This window comes from Protopterus annectens, chromosome 17.part0 (assembly GCF_019279795.1).
Source record: "Protopterus annectens isolate FY-2018-M chromosome 17.part0, PAN1.0, whole genome shotgun sequence".
In the NCBI taxonomy this organism is placed as follows: Eukaryota; Metazoa; Chordata; order Ceratodontiformes; family Protopteridae; genus Protopterus; species Protopterus annectens.
The window spans coordinates 68,333,013-68,354,759 of record NC_056751.1 but is presented as its reverse complement, the minus strand read 5'-3'; the positions used below and the strand labels follow the sequence as shown (position 1 = coordinate 68,354,759).

The 21,747-nt window shown below is 37.2% G+C and overlaps 1 protein-coding gene across 1 annotated transcript in view; it reads right to left on the bottom strand.

Annotated features, from left to right (window-relative positions):
• The window catches only part of DNAH6 (dynein axonemal heavy chain 6), a 5,071,261-nt gene that overhangs the window by 1,783,624 nt on the left and 3,265,890 nt on the right, over positions 1-21,747 (bottom strand). Inside the window, exon 46 of the mRNA XM_044059309.1 lies at positions 9,896-10,050. Within this exon, the coding sequence (XP_043915244.1) occupies positions 9,896-10,050 (155 nt within the window). The remainder of the gene's footprint in view (positions 1-9,895; positions 10,051-21,747) is intronic.

Genomic DNA, 21,747 nt, shown 5'->3' with positions numbered 1-21,747 from the left:
ACAATGAGAATTACATTGGTATTGCACTCCATTGCTTTCTGAATGAACTTGGTGATAAGAGGAATGGGGGGAAGGTATAAAAGAGATCTGTGAGCCAAGGATGGATTAGAGCATCCCTTAGCGACTGACCCTGTGGAAAGATTAGGTCAAAGTAACTTCTGCATTTGTTGTTTAGGTGACACGTAACGAGATCACAGCATGGTTGGCTCCAGTGGCTGAAGATCTCTGTTGCCACTGTTTTGATGAGGGACCACTCATGACACATTAATATCGTTCCACTCGGCTTGCCCACTAGAATGCTGCACATCCCAGATATATACATTACTACTAGAAAGTGGCTGAAGACAGCGCTCATTGCCAGATTCTCAAGACTTCTCAGCAAAGAGGGTATGATCTGGTTCTACCTTGTTTGTTGATGTATCAAACCACTGACATCTTGTCTGAATGCATGGCAATCACATCCTTGGGTAGATGAACCTGAAGTGCCTGCAACATAAGGAGGACTGCTCTTAGCTCCAAAATACTGATGTGAAGGGTGGCCTCTAATGGGGACCACTTTTCCCGGACTGTTCTCCATTTGAAATGACCCCCCCCCCACCCAAGAAAGGAGGCATCCATAGTCACTGTGGCTTTGTGCACCAGATTACGGAAGAGTCTGCACCAAATGACTTTGTCAGATGAAATCCACCATTGAATATGGTTCTTGCAGACCTGCATGAGTCTTATTTTGTAGTGAAGGGGATGAATTTTCTGAAACGATTATACAACTAATGTTCATTGTAGAACTCTCATGTGATATCTGTTTAAAGGAACCATCATGATGGAGGAAGCCATCAGACTTAGGAGTCTTAATATCAAGACTAGGGATTGGGATGATTTATTATCTGAAGAGCAACTGATCTGATTAATTTGACGCATGTTGAGGGCAACCTTGCTACATGACGTACAGTGTCTATCTGCAAGTCTATGAATTCTATGGATTGGGTAGGTTGTAATTTGCTTTTCTTGGTGTTTATAGAAATACCCAGGTAGGTTGATAGCCTTAGCAGGAAAGACTGATGTGCTAGAATTAGATCCTTGGAGGTAGCAGTTAGAAGTCAGTTATCCAGATATGGGAATACCTGGATCCCTTGAATCTTGATTAAAAGGCTGTTATTGCTGCCATTATCTTGGAGAACACCCGGGTGGCTGTGATGAGACCAAATGTCAGTACTCTGAATTGAAAGTGATTAGCTCCCAGCCAGAAATGGAGAAATCTTCTGGACTGCCGCTGGATCCTTATGTAATAGTAGGCATCCTGAAGATCTATAGAACACATCCAATCATCCTTTCTGAGTAGAGGTAGAATGGACTGTATTGTGATCATCTGAAATTTTGAATGTTGTACAAATTGATTTAATCCACTGACATCCAAAACTGGTCTCAGGTCCCCTGTCTTTTTTGATACTGACTCTGGATTACAACTAGACTTGGGGGCCCAGTTGAAGGACACTTTCGAACAGCAAACTCTGAACCTCTGTTGCTGCAGATTCCAACTGACTGGGTAATGTTAATAATGTTTTGTTTTATTCTTGGGGTTTCTAATAAGGGTATTGCATAACCTGTAGAAATGATCCTTAATAATAACACCAAATTTACATATGCCTGCAAACTTAGTTAACCGTAGGCCAGGAGTGCTAGCCAGATGATCTGTGCAATATGTGTCAAATATGAGCGGGCACAATCTAAGGTTACTGTGGAATACCACTGGTAACTTTTTTGCTATCAGAAGTGTCACCTGCGACTCTATCTACATGGGTTGTGTCAGACAATCAGTTAGCTATCCACCACACAATGTAAGAATTTATATTCAGATTTACAAGTCTAACAATAATGCCTGCATGAGGAAAAGTGCCAAAGGCCTTGGTCAAGTCTAGATATTCTGTATGCAGTGTGTAACCACTAATTTGGTTACTTTTTCAAAGAATTTGCTGAGGTTAAAGAGTAAATCATACCTCAATTGACTAAACATTTCACATGTTCTAGTTAATTACACTTGTAATTCTTCAGGAACATTATAAAGCCTTTTAATACATAACAATTCCCCATAAGGTAATGCATTAATTAAATGGGGTGGGTGACAACTTTTAGCATCTAAAAATGCATATCATTACCAAATTTCCTATGCATCCTGGGTTTAATACCATTTTCCACACAGCTTTCCAAAATCAAATCCAAAAAAAAAAAACACCTTATTACCACACTGAATGCCATCAAACTATAAACCAAAAGCATTCTGCTGTAAATCATTTAAAAAACTTGCACCAAATCTTGGCCTCCATTATACAGAAAAGAAAAAAATTAAATCAATAAATCTAAAATATTTAATAACATTCCTCTTAAAAAATCTAAATGATACAAGAACTTAATCTCTGAATCCCCTTAGATCTTGTTTGCCCCCTGTATAAATCAGGCATGTGGACTGAGAGCCCCTTCATTATTCATGATAAGTGATTGCTTTTTCTTCCTCCTCTTTAAAACATTGAGAGTTCAGTGTTACATACGGTTAGAATTTAGTATACATTTATAGATCAGTATGTTCCCTTTAGTCATTTAGCATAGTTTTTCATCAGTGTGTGTGTGTGTTCTTAGAGTTATCATTGGCTTACTGGTTATAGCCTTTTTCTTCTTAGATAAGCAAAATTTTAGACCATTTAAATACTAAGTTCTGATGTCATTAGGTTGTAAAAAGTGCTCTTCCTACGGGCATAAAAATCCTCACCAAGCCCCAAAATCTCAGTGTATGTACTGTTTGGAGTATAAGTTTTGTTTTCTGTTAGTGCTGCCTTCACACCAGAGCCCTTCATAGGTGTAAAGAAAAACTGATTTTGAAAAGCATTTTACCTCCACAGACAAGGTCCAAAATTTTCCCGGACATGAAGGTTGTCACATCTTCCTTTTCCATCGGCAAGAAGAGGGATAAAGAAAAGGAGAGATCCAAAGAGAGAGAGAGAGAGAGAGAGAGACAGAAAAAGGGAGAAAATGAAAGAGAAATCAAAAGAAAAGACATGCGAGGATCCTCTGGCGAAAGCTAAGAAAAGGTGTCCTGACCCCACAGCTATTGTGGGTCTGGCACCAAAAATATCCAGACAGTCAGATCCAAATGTTTTTTGGATTCAGACTATGAAGTCATCCTTTACTCCAGCACTGATCATCCCCAGGCTTTACTGTACAATATTACAGAAAGTGCCTTTGAAGTCTAGATCATTACCGCCTTCCTCCAGATCTGGCCAATCTACTAAAAGTCTCATGGAATTCGAATTTGACCAAATGATGAAACAATTCTTGAGGACTTAGATTCAGATGGCAGCCCTCCTGGCTCTGTCCCTGAGGAAAGATCCAGAATCAGTCCCTTCCACTCCACCTGTTCAGTCTTCTCAGCTTCCTACACCATTTCCATCCCTGGAGGCTGTGTACATTGGATCCAGCCTACCAGCAGCACCAGCATCATAGTTGACAGCCCTTAAGACTATGGCTTAGGTATCTTCCTGCACTCACTCTACTGCAATGCTTTCGGATCCAGCAGAGTCTTGGAGCTAGAGTGTCGGTGTTGGGGCACCAGAGGCAGAGTTGACCACGAAATATTTGGAGGTGTCACTACCACTCGGATCCTGGGCACTCAGCAGCTCAGTTCTGAAGTCCACTTCGGGACCTTCAGCCATTGGATTTGAAAGGGTGTCTGACTTTATTAATTTGTCCAGCTCTTCCTGAGCTCCAGTAGCTGAGTTGACTTTCGAGGCTGTGGAGAGGGCCTTGTCCAGAGGTCAGGTCCATCCAAGCTCCTTCTGAAGGCAGTAGCCTCCTCCTCTCATTCTTGTAGACAAGGGCAGATGGCTCCATTAGGCTTTGAGACTACTCTGCCCTTGTGTCCCTCATCTGATTCCAATGTGTCACCCTCAGAAGTCCCAAGGCACATTCTCTAGAAGGGGACTTGTAAAAGTAAGCATATTGACTGCTCTCCTGTGTCTGTCACTGAAGACACCTACTTAGATGAGGGAGAAGGCTCCTCAAGATCCCCCTCTGAAGATGTCTCTTTTGGAGACATCCAAGAAATGATGGAATAGGGAGGGGATGGTCCACCGAAGCACATTGTTGTAAGGGAATCTAGGTTCTCTTGTTGAAAATTCCTTGTCATTTGACCATCGTGTCTCCACAGTAGTTTGAAAAGCCTTTTATGTGGCTCATCTAATTTCCAATGGTATCTCCACTAAATCAGAGAAGTCCCAATTTCCCTTTAATCATATCTTATCAGACCCATTATTGAATATAATGAACATTTTGGCATGTATTTCTCAAAACATATCATACAGCTTTTGAGACCTCAGAGTTCATACCTTAAAAAATCAGTTGTCTCCAAAATCTTAGTTATCAGGAGAGACTGTTAGCACTTTATCTATACTTAGTCTCTTACAGACTTCTCCATGGAGATCTATGTCTATTATTTCAAGACATGAAAGATCCAATACTATCTGACCTCCAATTCAATTGCAGAACTAATTGTACCACAAATGTTATATATTTTATTTGTATTTTTTTTCCATGGCAGAGGACTAATCTCCATGGACCCTTTTCAGCCTTAGCTCAGGAGTGGTGTCTAGTTAAGTGACATGTTCAAAGTCACACAGTTAGGCAATGGAGGCTAAGGAAATTAAACCTTGCACCACTGAACCACTGGACCAAATACTCAGTTAAAGGAAATAAACCTTCGTCAGCAGATAAATAAGGAAGTGCTGCCACAAGACCTTGCTCCAGCAAAAAAAGCCTCTCCTTAATAGAGAGAAAAACCTGAACTTAATTTTATTAGTAGGCTTTAAGCGCTTGCTAGAAGCTTTTCAAGCACAAAAGATCACAAAACATAAAATGCAATTAAAATCAAATGACAAAAAAAGGAAATTAAAAACTTTTTAAGAAAAAAAATGTTTAAACTTTTTAAAACTTAAACATATATATATAAAATAGTGTTAATAATAAAATAGTATATATATTAAACTAAATAATAATAAAAAAAAAAAATCTAAGGACCTAGAAATACAAAAAAAAACAAATAACCTACCACAATCTGTAAAATTAAAATAAAAATATAAAATATATATATTAATATATGTGTATAACATAGTATGCAGAATGTTTTCACATCACTAAAAAAACAAAAGTATACTGAAATAAAATTAACACATCAAAAAAACTTAATGAATAAATGCGACAATATTAACATAATAACAGGATTAATTAAGCAATAGATGGGAAACTTTTTAATTTTAAAACAGATGTGATCCAACAATTATCATTTCACAATTCAAATGGATTCCCTCAATTAAAATAATTTTCCAATAATATTCCCCTCCAATTTGAATAACGCCATAAAAGAAAATGCATAGAATTAAAAAAAGTTATATATGCTTTCAAAGAGAAAAATAGCGAGATATTTGTTCTTATAGCATATAAATGCTCATAAATTCGATCCAATCGGGCGTCGGGTCTTTCCAATATAGAAGAAGGCGGGCAGTTAGTCTAAACAATATATAAACAACTGCTTTACTTTCACAGTTAAAGGTGCATTCTAATAGTGAATTTCCCTCACCAAACCAATTTGACCAACCTTACCTTTATCTATCTAAAAAACCTACCCAAACCCATCCCGAATCTCGTAAAATTTATGGGGGTGTGGGTTATTAATTCATAGTTCCTTTAGATTCTCCTTCCTCTTAAACTTAAACACAAAAAAAAGAAACGAAAGGCTCTAATCTAGTAAAGGATTGTCCAAAATAAAAATCATTTTTTTAATATAATAGAAACTATCTCACCTGAATCAAACTAAATGTAGTGATATAACTAAGTGGTGGGTCAAATCTCTTCAAGTTCCTTCCAAAGGTGTGTATATCATTATTATTTTGCAGTGAAGTGTTTGTCAAATGCCCTTCAATCAAATCTCTATTGATAAAATAAAAATAAAACCGTTTTCTCCCCCTCCTTTTTTATTCTCCAAACCTCCCTGAAAAAATCCTGATTCAGTTCTCAAAAAACAAATCTTATATCAAACAGAATCAGCATAGAAGAGCACTACATTCATTCGTAAAAGAAGTCCAACGATTGCAACCAATCTTTGATTGGCCTTTTCTGATGGTGACCTTTGACCCCTGAGGGTTGACCAGACAGAAAAGTAAGGAATGATGTTTCCACGTAAATTCCTACGAGTTTTGGAGTATTTGTAGATCTTTCAGTACACCCCATTTTGTAATCAATTCACAAGACTACAAAACAAAAAGTGTATACTAAAGAAAGTAAATTAGTAGTCAATTATTGACACAAAGTTATAAAATTAATTTCTATTTCATCTATGAACTTCATTAGGGATGCTTCAGCATAAGCTTTCGTTTCCCAAAATTTCTAACATTTTTTTATAAGTACTCTCATTAAATACCACAAGACCTCCCCTTTATCCGGCTCAGTCTTATCTATGGATTTACAAAGATTACACTCTTCATTAGCTTTTTGGGCTCCTTATATTGTGTTCAAATTTAAATCTGTTCTTAAAGTTATTAGCAAATAAATGCCTCAAATCAACCCTCACATACTTGTTCAAAGTTAGTAAGGCAGAAGGTGGAGAGGGACAACACACACTTTTTTCACATAGTCAGAATAACAGGCCCACAGGGCCAAGAGGGACCCCGTCCTCCAAATGTCAGTAGGTGGGACTAGCTAGTTGGAATTCTATCTCTTGTTGGGTCTTTGGTGGATTTCCGTTGTTCTAAAAACTATTACTACGCCTTGGTCCGTCACAGCAGTGTATTCTCCCTGGTCAGATACTTCATTATTAGGTAACATCCACTGAATTTTTAACTTCCCAGTCATTTGTTTTAATTTAACAAGCATTGCCTCAATACTTGTTAAAGTTTTGAATGCAGGAAAATTTAAATCATCTTTTAACTGCTTGTCACAATATCTAATAAAAGCTGCCCAACTGTTCATAATGCTTAATAATAAGATTAAGCAATTGTAGGAATAATGCCTTCATGTATGCACTGTTTAAAATAAGATGATTCCAATTGCAGTTTCTTCAATTTTAAAACATGTCCGTCAAATAACTTTAACTTGTCTGATAAAGTAATAGTAGTCCCCCCATTCATGGGATTAACACTATTTGGTCCTGGGTCAGTAAACCAATTTACTATATTAAATGAAGAACTTACTTGATTTGATGTCCGCACGGCCGAGAATGCTCCATTTGTTTGGAAATTCTCAGAGCATTTTGCACATCAGCATTACATCTCTAGCTGTAGTTTGAGGCACTTAGTGACTCCATTTGTGAAAGGTGTAGACAGTAATGTAGGTGAACTCCTGGGTTCCGGAACGGAACTAACTGTAGGGACATCCTTCCTTTCTAGAGCATCCAATCTGGTGTTAAGACTGTCTAGTTTACCAGCCAGTATCGCTAGCATGGATGCCATTATCAGAGTTATTTTCGTCCATTTGTAGTGAAAATGTGCGGTGTGCTGGGGCTATCAGGTCCTTCAGTGGCCATAACAGCAAACCAACGAATACGCAACCAAAAAAACAAACTTGTATAACAGGAAGTGCTGCCACAAGACCTTGCTCCAGCAAAAAAAGCCTCTCCGTACACAGAGGAAAACCTGAACGCAAATTTTATTAGTAAGCGTTTTCGCCTTGCTAAAAGCTTGGCTTCTTCAGAGATCAAGTACAAAACATAAAATGCAATCAAGGAAGCTTAAATACTCGAAAGGAAATGATGTCACTGACCTTTTTAAACTTTTTAAAGCAAAACATGTTTAAAACTTTTTATATATATATAAAATAGTGTTAATGTTAAACTAAGTATATATACATTGCAATACTATAAATACTAAAAATAAGGACCTAGAAATCTAATCACCTACCTACCAAAAATCACAAATAACAGTATTAATGAGGCTTTTTTTGCTGGAGCAAGGTCTTGTGGCAGCACTTCCTGTTATACAAGTTTGTTTCTTTTGGTTGCGTATTCAGCAGATAAATAAGACATGTTGGCATGAATTGAATGCTATTCCAAAATATCCTTCATCTTTGGAATAAACTTCCACTAAATGTCATGCAAAGTAGCACCCTTCCCACCTTCAAGACAAACCTAAATAACTGAATGGGCAGCCTCAAATTCTCCCCAGTCTATCTTGTCTTGCCCTTCTAGAGAGAATTTCATAATAGGGTTTCTTGGCAAGGATTATAATGGCCTGCAGACTGTTTGCCCAGTACTTACATATGAACCTATAAAAATGTTGGGACATACAGCAACAAAATTGTTTCTGTTCAACTAATAACCCCATCTGTGTATGTATTATATATATATATATATTTGTACTTACTCCAGTTTCCTCTGACATTCTAAAGACATGCGTCTGGAGCGTTTTTCCCCAGGCATCTGCTGAAAATAGGCTCTTTCCTAGTCGGACTTTTCTGGTGAACAAATGTTAAATAAATAAATAAATAAACAATGTATATACATATATATATATGTGTGTGTGTGTGTGTGTGTGTGTGTGTGTGTGTGTGTGTGTGTGTGTGTCCACATCCATATAATCAAGCTTTTGTAATGTCGAACATTTTTTCTGCTGGCAGACATGATCAAAACTCATTTGATTACTTCTGTCAGTGTTAAGTTTGTGTGAGACTGTGAACAGAGGAGATCAGAGAATTTGCCCTTTCCTTACTGTAGAGCAATCATGGAGGGGGTGCATTTTTTTTACAGTGTTTTGTGTTTAGGGTCGATATTTTTGTCCTTTGATATTTTGAAGTGTATCCCTTTTTGTATATCTATAGACAGATATACTTATAGCTATATGCATAAGAAAACACACACACACATATACATATGCAGGTTACCCTTTGTTAATCTAACACCAGTTCATAGTGGATGGGTGCATATATCTCAACTGTCCAGACTTCTGTAGAATGTTCAGATTTTGGAACATATTTTGGTCTGTTCCAAATAAAATTTGTGGTTTACTGGCAAACCATTAATGCCTAAATTCACTAAATAATGACAGACAGAGTTTCAGACATCATATCCTACAGAAAATCTATGTTAATGCAAAACCTTTCATTTTAGCAACTTTCTATGTTTACAAGACTAATATTTAAAATCTGTACATGATTTTGGCTTTGTCCAGAAGTGTTGTGCTAAGAGGTTGAAAGTTATGGATGGGTATTAGTTTAACTGCATTTCTTTTCAGAGGTCCATTTGTTTGGCTACTAATTTTGTCCAGTTTGGAGTCATGTAAGTTAAAAGCATTGCCAATGTTAGTTCTGCTAAACAGCAGGCAATGCATTACACTTGGTTTCTGTTGCATTTTTCTTCATGGTTGCGTGACCATGGAGTTAATATATATAGAAATGGAGTCATTTATATAGATATAGATAAATAGATAGATTGATAAGTAAAGGAGTAACCCACACATGGAGGATGGAGAAGGCTAGTCCCCTTCAAAACGGTGTTTGAATGTGTACTTGTAGTTTGCATGATTTGGCTTGCTTAATTGCTGTCACTGTGGTTTGACAATATGGTTGGTCACTGCTTTTACTTTTAGATGTAATTGTGGGTCAATGTAGAGTTTAAGATGATTCTGTTGTTGCTGTTGTATTTCAGTTTAGTGAACTAAAATAGTGTTTTGTTTAGTAAAACATATGAAAAAAACATTACATACTATGTAGCTGTTACAGCCTTTGTGTTGCATTTCGGAGCATAACAGAGTTGCAGAAGCAGAAAAAAAAAATGGTTTTTGAGAGCTTAATAGGCTACCTTTAATATATGAATTTCTTTGATTGTAGGAATATAACAGCTTAAAGGAATGCATTCTCAGAATACCTGGAAACATGTTCTACAGCATCTTGGAAGAATACAAGTTTTGTTTCTTTGGCATTTGTCATGTTGTAATCATCAAGATAGTCCTGAAGAACTGTTCTTATCTTCTCCATGTCAGTCAGGTCCTCATATACTCGATCACCCTTTTCAGCTCCAACCTAAAGACGAAATATAAAATAATGAAATTAGAAACCTGTTATCTGTCTTTATGGAACATTTACACAATCCAAGTTTTAAGTGCAAATTTTTTCTGGCAAATTTGCTAACTTAATTTATGAAACTATTACTATTAGATCAAACGACTATGAATGAGGCAGCACACTGGTGTACTTGTTACATCCTGTGCTTCACAATGCTTGCTTCTGTAATTCATTTCTCAGATAGTGTGTCTGCATGTCCTCTTTGTGCCCATCTGGATTTTAGCCAGGTGTTGTAGTTTCTTCAGACACCTCATAGATACACATTTGCACGCGCGCGTGTGTCTGTGTAAATCCTACATTAGACTGGCATCGTATTTAGGATTATTCTACCTCTATTGCACCATGTCAGGTTAGGATCTAGTTCCATCATGACCCTGTACTGAATGAATGAGACTACTTTACACACACACACACACACACACACACACACACATATATATATATATATATATATATATATATATATATGGATTTACTTCATAAAGTTGACAGACTACAATGTCAAACTACTGAACATCGAGACCACAACTTCGTATTTCCTTCAGTGTAGCTGTGTAGAGTTTGAAAAAGGTTAGTATGCCTTTAAAACATTGTTTGTGTGCCGACAATCACAGGTAAAAAAAAGAAAGAGTTTGCCGGATGTTACTTTTGCAAGCCTAGGTTTTATGGTAGAACTGTATAACATAACAGTATCTGAAAAAGGGTAGGTAAGAATGTACCTCGCAAGATGCGCAGAAGCAATATGGAAACCTTTTCTTCATTCTAGTGTGATCTTGGAGTTGGTATATTTAATTTGTAGGGGGAGTGCAGGGGGCACAGCCCTCCTGAAAAAATGTAATAAAGCGTGATGTGAAATGTGAAAGTCCAGATTTATTGTCTTTGATGTTAGAAGGGAATTGTGTTAGAAAGAACTGTCTGCTATACTGTTTTTGACATTATGTGGTTTCCATGTTTAGCATGCTGATGTTACGGTTTTTCGACATTGTGAAATTTTGTTGTTATGGTCTCAATGTTCAGTAGTTCGACAATGTGGTCTGTTGACTTTAAGATATAGATCTTAATTATATATATATATATATATATATATATATACACACACACACACACACACACACACACACACACATATATATATATATATATATATATATATATATATATATATATATATATATATATACATGCACATATATATTCATAATATAAGTCAAGGTATTTTTAGAAGTATGATAATATCTGCTGAAGACTTAATCTAAGCAATGAGTACTTTATTCTTCTGTTGCAAAACTGTGGGCACATTGTGAAATCAGTAGGATAAGTTTAAGTTTAATCCAGTTGCTAGGTGAAGAGGCATCTCAGCACCAGCCACTACTGCCAGTGTATATTACTGAGATAATTCAGTTTTCTTATTATTTAATTAAAAATATCATATTTTAAAATAAAAGACGATATTTCAGAATCTCTAAATTGTATGTATGATTAATGCATGCACTATAATAAGCTCCGGACTCCACCCCAGCCATCAAGAAATCACCATATTAGTCATTTTTTTTTAGTTTTATTCTCTGGCAATTTGTTGGACAAAAGATGATACCTTGCCTTATAACCTTTGCAGCTGCCATGTGCTATAATAAGCTCTGGACTCCACCACAGCCATAAAGAAATCACCATATTAGTCATTTTTTTTAGTTTTATTCTCTGGCAATTTGTTGGACAAAAGACAGGATACCCTGCCTTATAATCTTTGCAGCTGCCATGTGCTATAATAAGTTCCAGACTCCACCACAGCCATAAAGAAATCACCATATTAGTCATTTTTTTACTTTTGTTCTCTAACAATTTGTTGGATAAAAGATAAGATACTCTGCCTTACCACTTCTGTGGCTGCCATGTGCTATAATAACCTCCGGACTCCACCACAGCCATTAAGAAAATCACCATATTAGTCAATGTGTGTAGTTTTTACTTCATACTGAATTTCCTGGACAGCACACTGTCTCAGCCAGCAGCTTAGTTTCTGTCTCCTCTACATGTATTTTCCTGCATCCTATAATTGAGTGTAGATCCATGTAGCTATTTTCCTTTTCTCCCCACCCCTTAATACTGTGATATTACCCCAGTTTCACTGATAGCACACATACCTAAATGCTGTTGCCTTTTGAACAAATTTTAAATACTGGCTCAGCTCTAACAAGACCCTACTCTACAAAACTTTTGTATCCTTTTTGTCCATTCACACTAACACACCAACCCATATTTTTAAGCTATATATGATTGCCTGACTCTCTTTAAGACAAGAGACTGTTTTTATTTCCAGTTCACCTTGTCCTGGTTCTTTTGTGTAACTAAGTAATCCAGACCCATATATCTCCTAACTCCTCTCCCAGTTCTGTCCAATACAAAGGTGATGAATACCTCCTGTGGTTTGACCGCCATTTTCAATTTCTTTCCCCTTGCTGCTAGGTCCTCTGGGTGTGCCGTGTCTCTCCATAGGTCTGAGAATTTAATTTCAAATATACTATTGCACAATGTTTGTAGCAGACTTCTTATCACACTATTTTTGTTGTATTGCTGTTTAATGATGCAGAATTACTTGTTCCCTTGGCTAAACTCAGTTTTATTCTACTAGTTCAATTCTAGCTACTTGCGGGTGATCTTATTTGAACCCATGTGATTGCGAGCTATTGTCTGGCAGTGAATATGTGGTCATGTGATTAATTGTTCCCATAAATACTCATATTTTCCACTAGCAAGTTAGTGTATTCGTTGGAAACTATGTACAAGAAGCATATTTTTTTCACTGCTTGTACTATTTCAGACAAACGCTAGCTTGTTCACACAGGAACTGTTTGTGTTAATGATTCTTTGACACTATATCCAGTATAGTATATTGTTCTACTAGCAATTCATATCAATGATAGCCACCATTCAATATTTCTATATAAGCATAAGTTAAGATGCTATTTTAACTAGCTTTAGAGAAAGAGAGCTTGAGAACTCTGTCTACCTGCAGTTGTGAGATGAATAACACATTGTCACATTAACTGTATGTATTCTGATTATTAGTCACTGTGTCACTGCACTTACTGCTGTTAACTCATATTTATCTCTGCCACTCCTCTCATTATCTTTTCCCTTCTCTCTTGTATTTCTCATTTTTATTTTTATTCTTTGACAATTTGCTGGACAAAAGACAAGATACCCTGCCTTACAACCGTTGTGGCTATCATTGGCTATAATAACTTCCAGACTCCACCACAGCCATCAAGAAATCATCATAGTAGTCACTGTTTGTAGTTTTTACTTCATATTTAATTGCCTGGAGAGCACACTGTCTCGGCTGGCAGCTTGGTTTCTATACCCTCTAAATGTATTGTCCTGCATCCTATAATTGAGTGTAGATCCATGTAGCTATTTTTCTTTTCTCTCTACACCTTAATACTGTGATATTACCCAGTTTTACTGATAGCACACATAGCTAAGTGCTGTTGCCTTTTGAAAAAAAATTAAATACGGGCTCAGCTCTAGACCCTACTCTACAAAACTTTTTTATCCTTTTTGTCCAGTCACATTAACACACCAACCCATATTTTCAAGCTCTATATGAATGCCTGATTCTCTATAAGACAACAGATTGTTTTTTCCTACTCACCGTGTCCTGGTTCTTCCTGATCCATTTGCCCTCACTACGCTCAGGCTCATTCTCCTCCCCTTACCCTGCCCCATTCTCACCCACCCACCCTTTCATTTCACTTATACTTACCCTCCTAACACACTCCTTTTCCTAATCAGCCAAATGTAACCCTATCACCACCCCACCCCACACTTCAGCCCTCCAGTTACTTATACTCACTCCACACCCTTCCACTACTTCCATCATTATCTATCACGTCTAGTAATTCAACTATGAAAACTGTTTTCACTAGCTCATATTTTTACGCAATCTCTATGCTATGTATATTATTGACCACAGCTAACCATCTTACTTCATACCACCAACAGGTAACCTTCTTGCACACCCCCACCAACCTTCTCACAACCCCTGCCTACACTCCACCAATCAACTACATTATTTCTCCATACTTATTTAATAACATCACTAATGAACTCTTCTCACTCAAATATTTACAAACTAAAACAATTCCTTACTTGTCACTCAAATATGTCAAACTACTTATCAAACTCACATACCTACACCACATCATTTCAACTCACATTAAACTTAGCAGTGACATATACCCCAATCTAGGCCCTCTTGTAGCAAAACAAACACCTTACGTCACAAACTTTTCTAATCTCAAACATAATAACACTGATCTCCTTATTCTTAATATGAACCTATGAAGCATTCTCAGTAAAATCCCCAAATTTCATGCCACTTTTACCCAGTATTCTGCAGACAAACCTAGTACCACTGTCTAAACACTAAAAATGAAACAGCTCTGCTCAGCTATCGCCAATTGAGAAACCATGGCAAAAACAAATTAAACAAAACAAAAAAGCTTATTATACAACCACTCAAAACAAGTTCCAGCATAATCCTCAAAAGTTCTGGCAAACCATTAATAACCTTCTAAAACCAGGTCATGTTACAACTCCTGCCCCCAACACTTCCAACTCCACCAATAGCACTGCCTCTCAGTTTAACTCTAACTTTATTAACCCCATCTTATCAATGGTAAATAACAATAACATTCCCTATTCTTACCTACTCACACAACAAATAACCTCAACTCATTTTCTTTTAAACCCATCCAGACTAGTACCACTAAGAAGTTACTCTTCAGACTCAAGCCCTCATCACTCGCAGTAGGCGAACTTCCTAATGAATTTCTTAAAATAGCAGAAGACGCAGTCTCTGTTCCAATCTCCATCCTAATTAACTGGTCAATCACTGAACAATACATCCCAAAGAAAAGGGGGCATATCCGCTGAACTCAATAACTATAGGCCAATAGCCACCCCCGTGCAAAAATTCTATTCCAGTACCTTCTAAATAATATTCTGCTATCTTTATCTCACTATGGTTTCAAGCCAAAGCACAGCGCTACCACTGCACTTGTTAGTTTTACTAATACAATTAACCAGCTTAGAAATATTGGACTCCAAGTATCTGCTATATTTCTTGACATGTCAAAAGTTTTTGATACAGTCATCAGAAAGTTCTGAATGAGTTAGCATCCTTAAACCTAGCTCAATGTGCTGTCTGTTGGTTTCTAAGCTATTTAACAGACCATCAATAGGCAGTAAAATGGCATAATCAACTTTCTTCTCTTTTGCCTGTCACTGTAGGTATACCCCAAAGACTAATACTTGGCCCACTACTTTTCTCTATCTTCACAAATAAACTTTCATGAGCTACACAAAATGCTGCCATTATACAATATGCTGATGATTCTACCCTTATTTGTTCAGCCCCTTCCATACCTGCACCTATTCTAACAACCCACACTGCCTTCAATGACATAGAAAACTCTCTCTCCAACTCTCACCTTTTTCTCAATCCCAATAAAACTAAGCACATGCTCTTACAAGCTATCCAACACCCCACTCCCTTTCACTATCTCTTCCAATAATAATACTATAACAGAGCCAGGGGAACACACCAAGCTCCTATGGGTGATCATAGATAATAACCCTAAATTTAACAAATACTTTGCAGTACATGCTAAGCTAGGCTCTCTCTGCAGAATCAAAACTTTCCTCGCTAATCCCACTAGACATGGCATAGCCAGAACCCAACTTCTTTCCGCTCTACTATATGCATCCCCTATTTTCACAAACCTCAGAAAATCTGATTTAAACAAATTTGAGTCTTGCTACAACAGTACAGCAAGATTCACCACAAACCTCCCATTCACATCACACCATTGTAACGCACTGCAGCTCCTAAGATGGTTCAAACTTCCCAATCTACTTACATTAACCAATTAAATATCACTCATACCATATTCTACCACCCTAGCAACTGCTCTGCTTTCAAAGACCTAATTCATTCTTACTCTTCTCCTTACTCACTAAGGTCCTCCAACAAAAACCTTCTGAAATTAACCAAATCTAACAATAACTATGGAGACTCCCTATTTTCAAACCAAGTAGTTATATTATGGAATTCCTTACCAGAAGAAATTTGTAATACTGCCTGCAACTCCACATTCAAACTACTAAAAGTACACCTTACTAACAACTGGCTTTGCTTCTGTACCAATCCTAGCTGATAATATGTCTCTAACAATAATCTTCCATTACTCACTAGCTAACGTTTTCAGCCTCTCTTCCTCTTAGCCACCTAACACCTAGTTTTCTCTCTTTCTCTTTCTCACATCTCTCTCTGTTCTCCCTTTATATCTTATGAAAACATTTTTTTCATTAAACCTTTGTTAACATCATCTTACACTTAATGTGGATACCTAGCATTCTGTATTGTGTTCTATGTATCCTATTCTATACTCGTATTCTTGCTGCTATGTTTTCTCTTTTTTCTATCATTGTATAGTATTAACTATATTATTGTTATGACTACCTCTTCTTGTAACTTTTTGTAATTTTTTGTAAATTAGCCTGTTTACAACACTGAATATCTCCTCTTGCAATTTTGTATTTTTTTGTTAATTTCTCTCTTTGGACATTTTTTCACCAGGCCTCCACTGAAAATGGGTCACTAGCCCAGTTGGACATACCCAGGAAACAAATGTAAAATAAATGAAATAAATGTAACAAAATATTTACGCAGAACTAATTTTAAAATTAATCAAACTGAACTGAAATACAAGTTTGCATGCTGCTTCTCAAAATATTGTCTCCCTTCCCACCCAGAAATATAGTAAGGTACCATGACTTTTAAATTCACTTATACTACTATGTAACATAAGTAATACATTCAAGTGGTTTAGAGAACAACTGATTTCAGTGCTTATATCTGCTTCCCCACACTTTGGGTTGGGACACTCAATGGGTAAAATGTACATTCTTCTCTCAGGAATAGTCTCTCTTTCACAGATGATTTTCATTAGAATAATATAAGATACATGGAATATGTGGACACAGTAAATGAAATTCACTACCCCACAAACACTATAAGATTTGTATACAGTCTGAAACTAGCAACTGCATATGATTTCATACTGTGATAGCATCATCCAAAATCAATATAGGGTTTTGTTTTGGGGGATTTCCTAGCTGGAATTATAGCCAACTTCCCTTCAGTCAAAAAATACTGAAAAAATACTGGTGAAGTGTGAGTGTGTGAGTGTGTGTATGTGTAGGGGGGCATTTTTCCGTAACAGAATGCTAAATTTTCTCAATTTATCGCATAACACACACTTCAGGAAATTATTAGGAGGGCAGTAATTCTGTGAAGCTAGAAAACTGTTAGTCTTTCTAGTGGGGGGAACTATACATGTATTTATTTTGGGGTCTATATAAGATGAGCAACCATTCCGATATTCGAATCATAGATGGTCGACATCATTTGATCGAACGCTGGAAAGGTCGAAGGTGAAAGTCAACGGCTTTTCACATGCAGAATGGGAAATTTTCCCTTTCTGCATTGAAGTGCATTCTTTGAGTTGGTATATTTAAGTAGGGGGGTGTAGGAGGGCTTACCCACCTGCTCAGAGCAGTAAGGTAAGTTTTTTCTTTTTTTTTATTTTATTATATAGTCAACATTTCGAACTTTGCTCATATGAGTTCGCTCATGTGAGGTTCGAAGTTTTCAAACTTCGACTATATAATATAGACCCTTTATTTTGCACATTAATAAAGCTGTCTTACAAATTTGATGACTGAATTTCACATAGCACATGCTTACAGTTCACAAATACAGTGCCTGGCAGAAAAAAGTGTAGCAGAATAAAACAGGGCACAATCGAAACTGAAGGAAGGACCAGGAATGGATGGAAGAAAATAAAAAGGCCCTAGCAAGATTTAAAAGTCTGGATGGAAGCAGTACATGTGTGTAAGTAAACTTACTACAGCAGTAAATGCTCAAATAGCTTATTATTGCAGTAGCCTACACTATTTTGGTCCAATCCCCACCAACTGACCAGCTCCTTAAAGCCTAAGGATGCCTTCCATGCACTCTGAGCTCAAGCAGAGCTCCATATAAAGTATAAAAATCTGTAAGAAGTCTACAGAAATGTTTTGCACCCAGAAGTGAAGCAATAGCTCTGAAAGAAAAAAAAAATGCTATAATACAAAGGTACATACACAGGTTATATACAGCCACAGCCTGGCACTACACACACAAAAAAAAAAAAAAACAGTATTCAAAGAGGGCTGGAGGAAGGGGACTACTACTGCAAAATCTACTGTTAAGGTAAGTTTAGTTACACAATTGTACTATGTTAAACATTACTCTGCTATTGCAGTGGTCTAAGCTATTTGGGTAGATTACCATAGCTTAGAGACCAAAAAGGGACGAAGAAAAAGTTATAAATCTAGGACCCCTGCAGAATAGTCCTAGCAAAGCTTGACAGGGACTTGGGAAAGGAATCTAGTTTGTAACGCTTTGTAAAACTATGTAAACAGGACTAAGTTACTGCATCTAGAATACTTCTAAAGTCCAGCCCTTTCCAGAAAGCTACCAAAGAAGCCAAAGTCCTAGTGTAATGGGCCCTAACCCTGCCTGGAAGTGGCTTGTTATGTTGATAATAGCAGAAAGAGATTGCAAGAGATAGCCATTTTAGAAACTGTCTGTTTTCACACTGGTTATCTTTTGCTCTTACATTCATAGGAGACAAGCAGCTGATCAGCTTTCCTGAAGGGCTAAGTTTTGTCTCGGTAGAATCTGAGCTATCTGTGGAAGCCAGAGTATGAAGAAATTTTTGCTCCCTGATTTTGAGTTCAGGAAAAAAGGCAGTGAGATTAACAGACTGGCTCAATGTGAACTCTGAGTCCACTTTAAGCATAACATATAGATGATTTAGTTCTAAAAAAAACCTTTCCTTGTGTAAAATGAGGCAGGTTTGACTCACCATAAGAGTTTGTAACTCATCTACTCTCAAAGGAGAAGTCAGAGCAATGAATAAAATAGTCTTCCAAGTGAAGAACCTCATTTCAGCCAGATGAGCCAGTTAAAATTGAAAAAAAGAGTAAGCTTCTAAAGCACAAAACTAAGATCCCAAAGCCTGCATGAATTGAGGACAGGTACAAAGGGGGAAATCCAAGGGCAGACAAGCCAAAATGGTTAACAAATTAACTTTGATAAAGGAGTAAGGAAGACCTGAGGACAGTAGCTAACACAAATAATCAAAAAACCAGAGGGAGACAAACCTTAAAAGGGTACTGATCTTTTGAATGGCACCAACTAAGAAATTATTTCCACTATGATTTTCTAGTAGCATTTTAAACTTCTTCAGTACCTGCTGCACATCCTCAGAAAGAAGGTGCCTAAAAGGTATCAAAATTCTATCATCTAGGCAGTCAACTGAAGCGTTTTCAGGTTGGGTTGTATCAAACAACCCCTGTCTTTTGTGAGTAAATCAAATTTGTGGGGAGGCTTGTGGTAATTGCTCCTGGCCAGATTCAAACTTAGGGGAGAACCTTATGAAAAAACAAATAAACTGAAAAAACACAAAGCTGGAACCACTAAGCTGAAAATAGAGATGTAGCAGTCACACAAGTAATGTCCAAAACATTTAATGGTGCTTCCTGGTACCTCGGCTCAAAAGCCTTCAAGGGAATCATTTTTACACCATGTCAAGCATCTTATATATGCAAACTTATACAACTGAAAGGCCAATTATTGCATCATTATTCAATTACAAATGCCATCAAACAATTAACTAAGAGCTGCAAAATTAACCCTTTATAAACAGAACTACATTCAGCACCCCACACATAATAAATACATGATAGATTATATAAATCTTTGACACCCAGAAATATGTGAAAAAATATATAAAAAATATGTGTGAAAACATTCCAACCAAAAATCATGTCATGTCTACAATAATACAAACAGCTTAATGGTTCCAGCTTTGTGTTTTTTCAGTTTAGGGGAGAACCTTCTCAGAAACATTGTTGCCTGTGCCAAAAAAAAGAGTCATCATTTTTAGATTCAGAAATGAAAAACAGGGAGATGGATAGTATGACTTAAAGTAAACTCTGATACCACTTCAGGCATAAAAGAAAGATTAGTTCTCAAAGAAAACTTGTCCCCATTGAAAAATGAGATATGAGTGACTCACCACAAGAGCTTGCATCTCAGATACTCTTCATGCAGAGGCCAAAGTAAACAGTAAAACTGTTTTCCATGTTAAGAAGCTCAAGTCAGCCAGGTTAGGTAGTTCAAATGGAGCAAGTATTAGCTTCTCTAACACAAAATTAAGATCACAAGGAGGGCCCACTTGCTTACTTGGAGGGCTATTGTGCAAAACCCCTTTGAAAAACATTTTAACATGTGACTGCATTGGAAGAGGAGTACCTGTGGGCAGATATGTTGAAGTGGCAGATAAATTAACCTTGACAAAGGAATAAGAAAGGCATATGATTGTAACTCACAGAAATGTCATAAAACCAGAGAACAACTAGCCCTGAATGGATGCTGGTTATATTGTTGGCACCAAGTTGAAAGCCTCTTCAGTTTCCTAATATATGATTTTCTAGTACCAAATTTTCTTGCCCCCATTAGTGCCTGTTACATGTTCTCAGTAAACAGGTGACTAAAAGGAATTAAGACCTATTAGCCAGGCAGTCAAGAAGGCAGGCAAATCAAGAAGTTGACTGATGTGGGGATGTAACAAACAGCTCTGTTCTTTTGTGAGTAGAACTAGTTTATGAGGAAGCTTGTGGCAATTTTTCCCTGGACATTTCTAAAGAAAGGGAGAATCATTGTTGCCTTGGCCAGAAGATAGTCACCACAATGATGTTGGGAGATTCCTTCTGAATCTTCAGAATTACCCCAGATATTAGTGGAAAGGGTAAAAAAGCATATCGAAACATCCCTGTCCAAGGGAAAGAAACGGTATATATCTTTCAGGCCTTCTTGCATGGAATCCTGAAACAGAATCATGCCAGCTGATTGCTCAGAGAGGAGACAAGCAAGTCTACTTGAGGAACTCCCTGTGGATGGATCAAATCTTGGAAGGTCCCCTGATCTAGTTTTCTATCATGAGGGTCTACCCTGGTCCTGCTCAGCTTGTCTACCACACAGTTTTGCTGGGACAGAATGTAGGAGCCTGTAAAGTAAGATTGTGCTGTGAAGCTATATCTCAAGCTAACATAGCTAGTCTGCAAAGGGTTAAAACCGGATTCTGTCTTGTTTGTGGATGTACCATATGACTGTGGTATTGTCTGTAACAACTTAAAAGAGGTCCCAGGGACCAAAGATGATACCAAGAGTTGAGTGCATTTTTCAAGGCAAGCATCTCTTTGATATTTATGTGCTTGCTTTTGTCCTTGATGTCTCACATATCCTGCACTTTTATTCTTCCTGAAACTGCTCCCCAAGCAAAGTCCAAGGTGTCTGTCATGACCGACTCCTGTGGTACAGGTAGGGAGAAGGGGAGACCAGGTTTTAAGGATTTCTGTTTTCTCCACCAAATAATTTCTCTTCTGACAAACCCCATCAAATGCCATATCATAAGCAGATTTAGGAAAGAAAGGTTCAAAACTGTTCTCCAAGCATTTTCTTTCTTTGGCACTGAGAACATC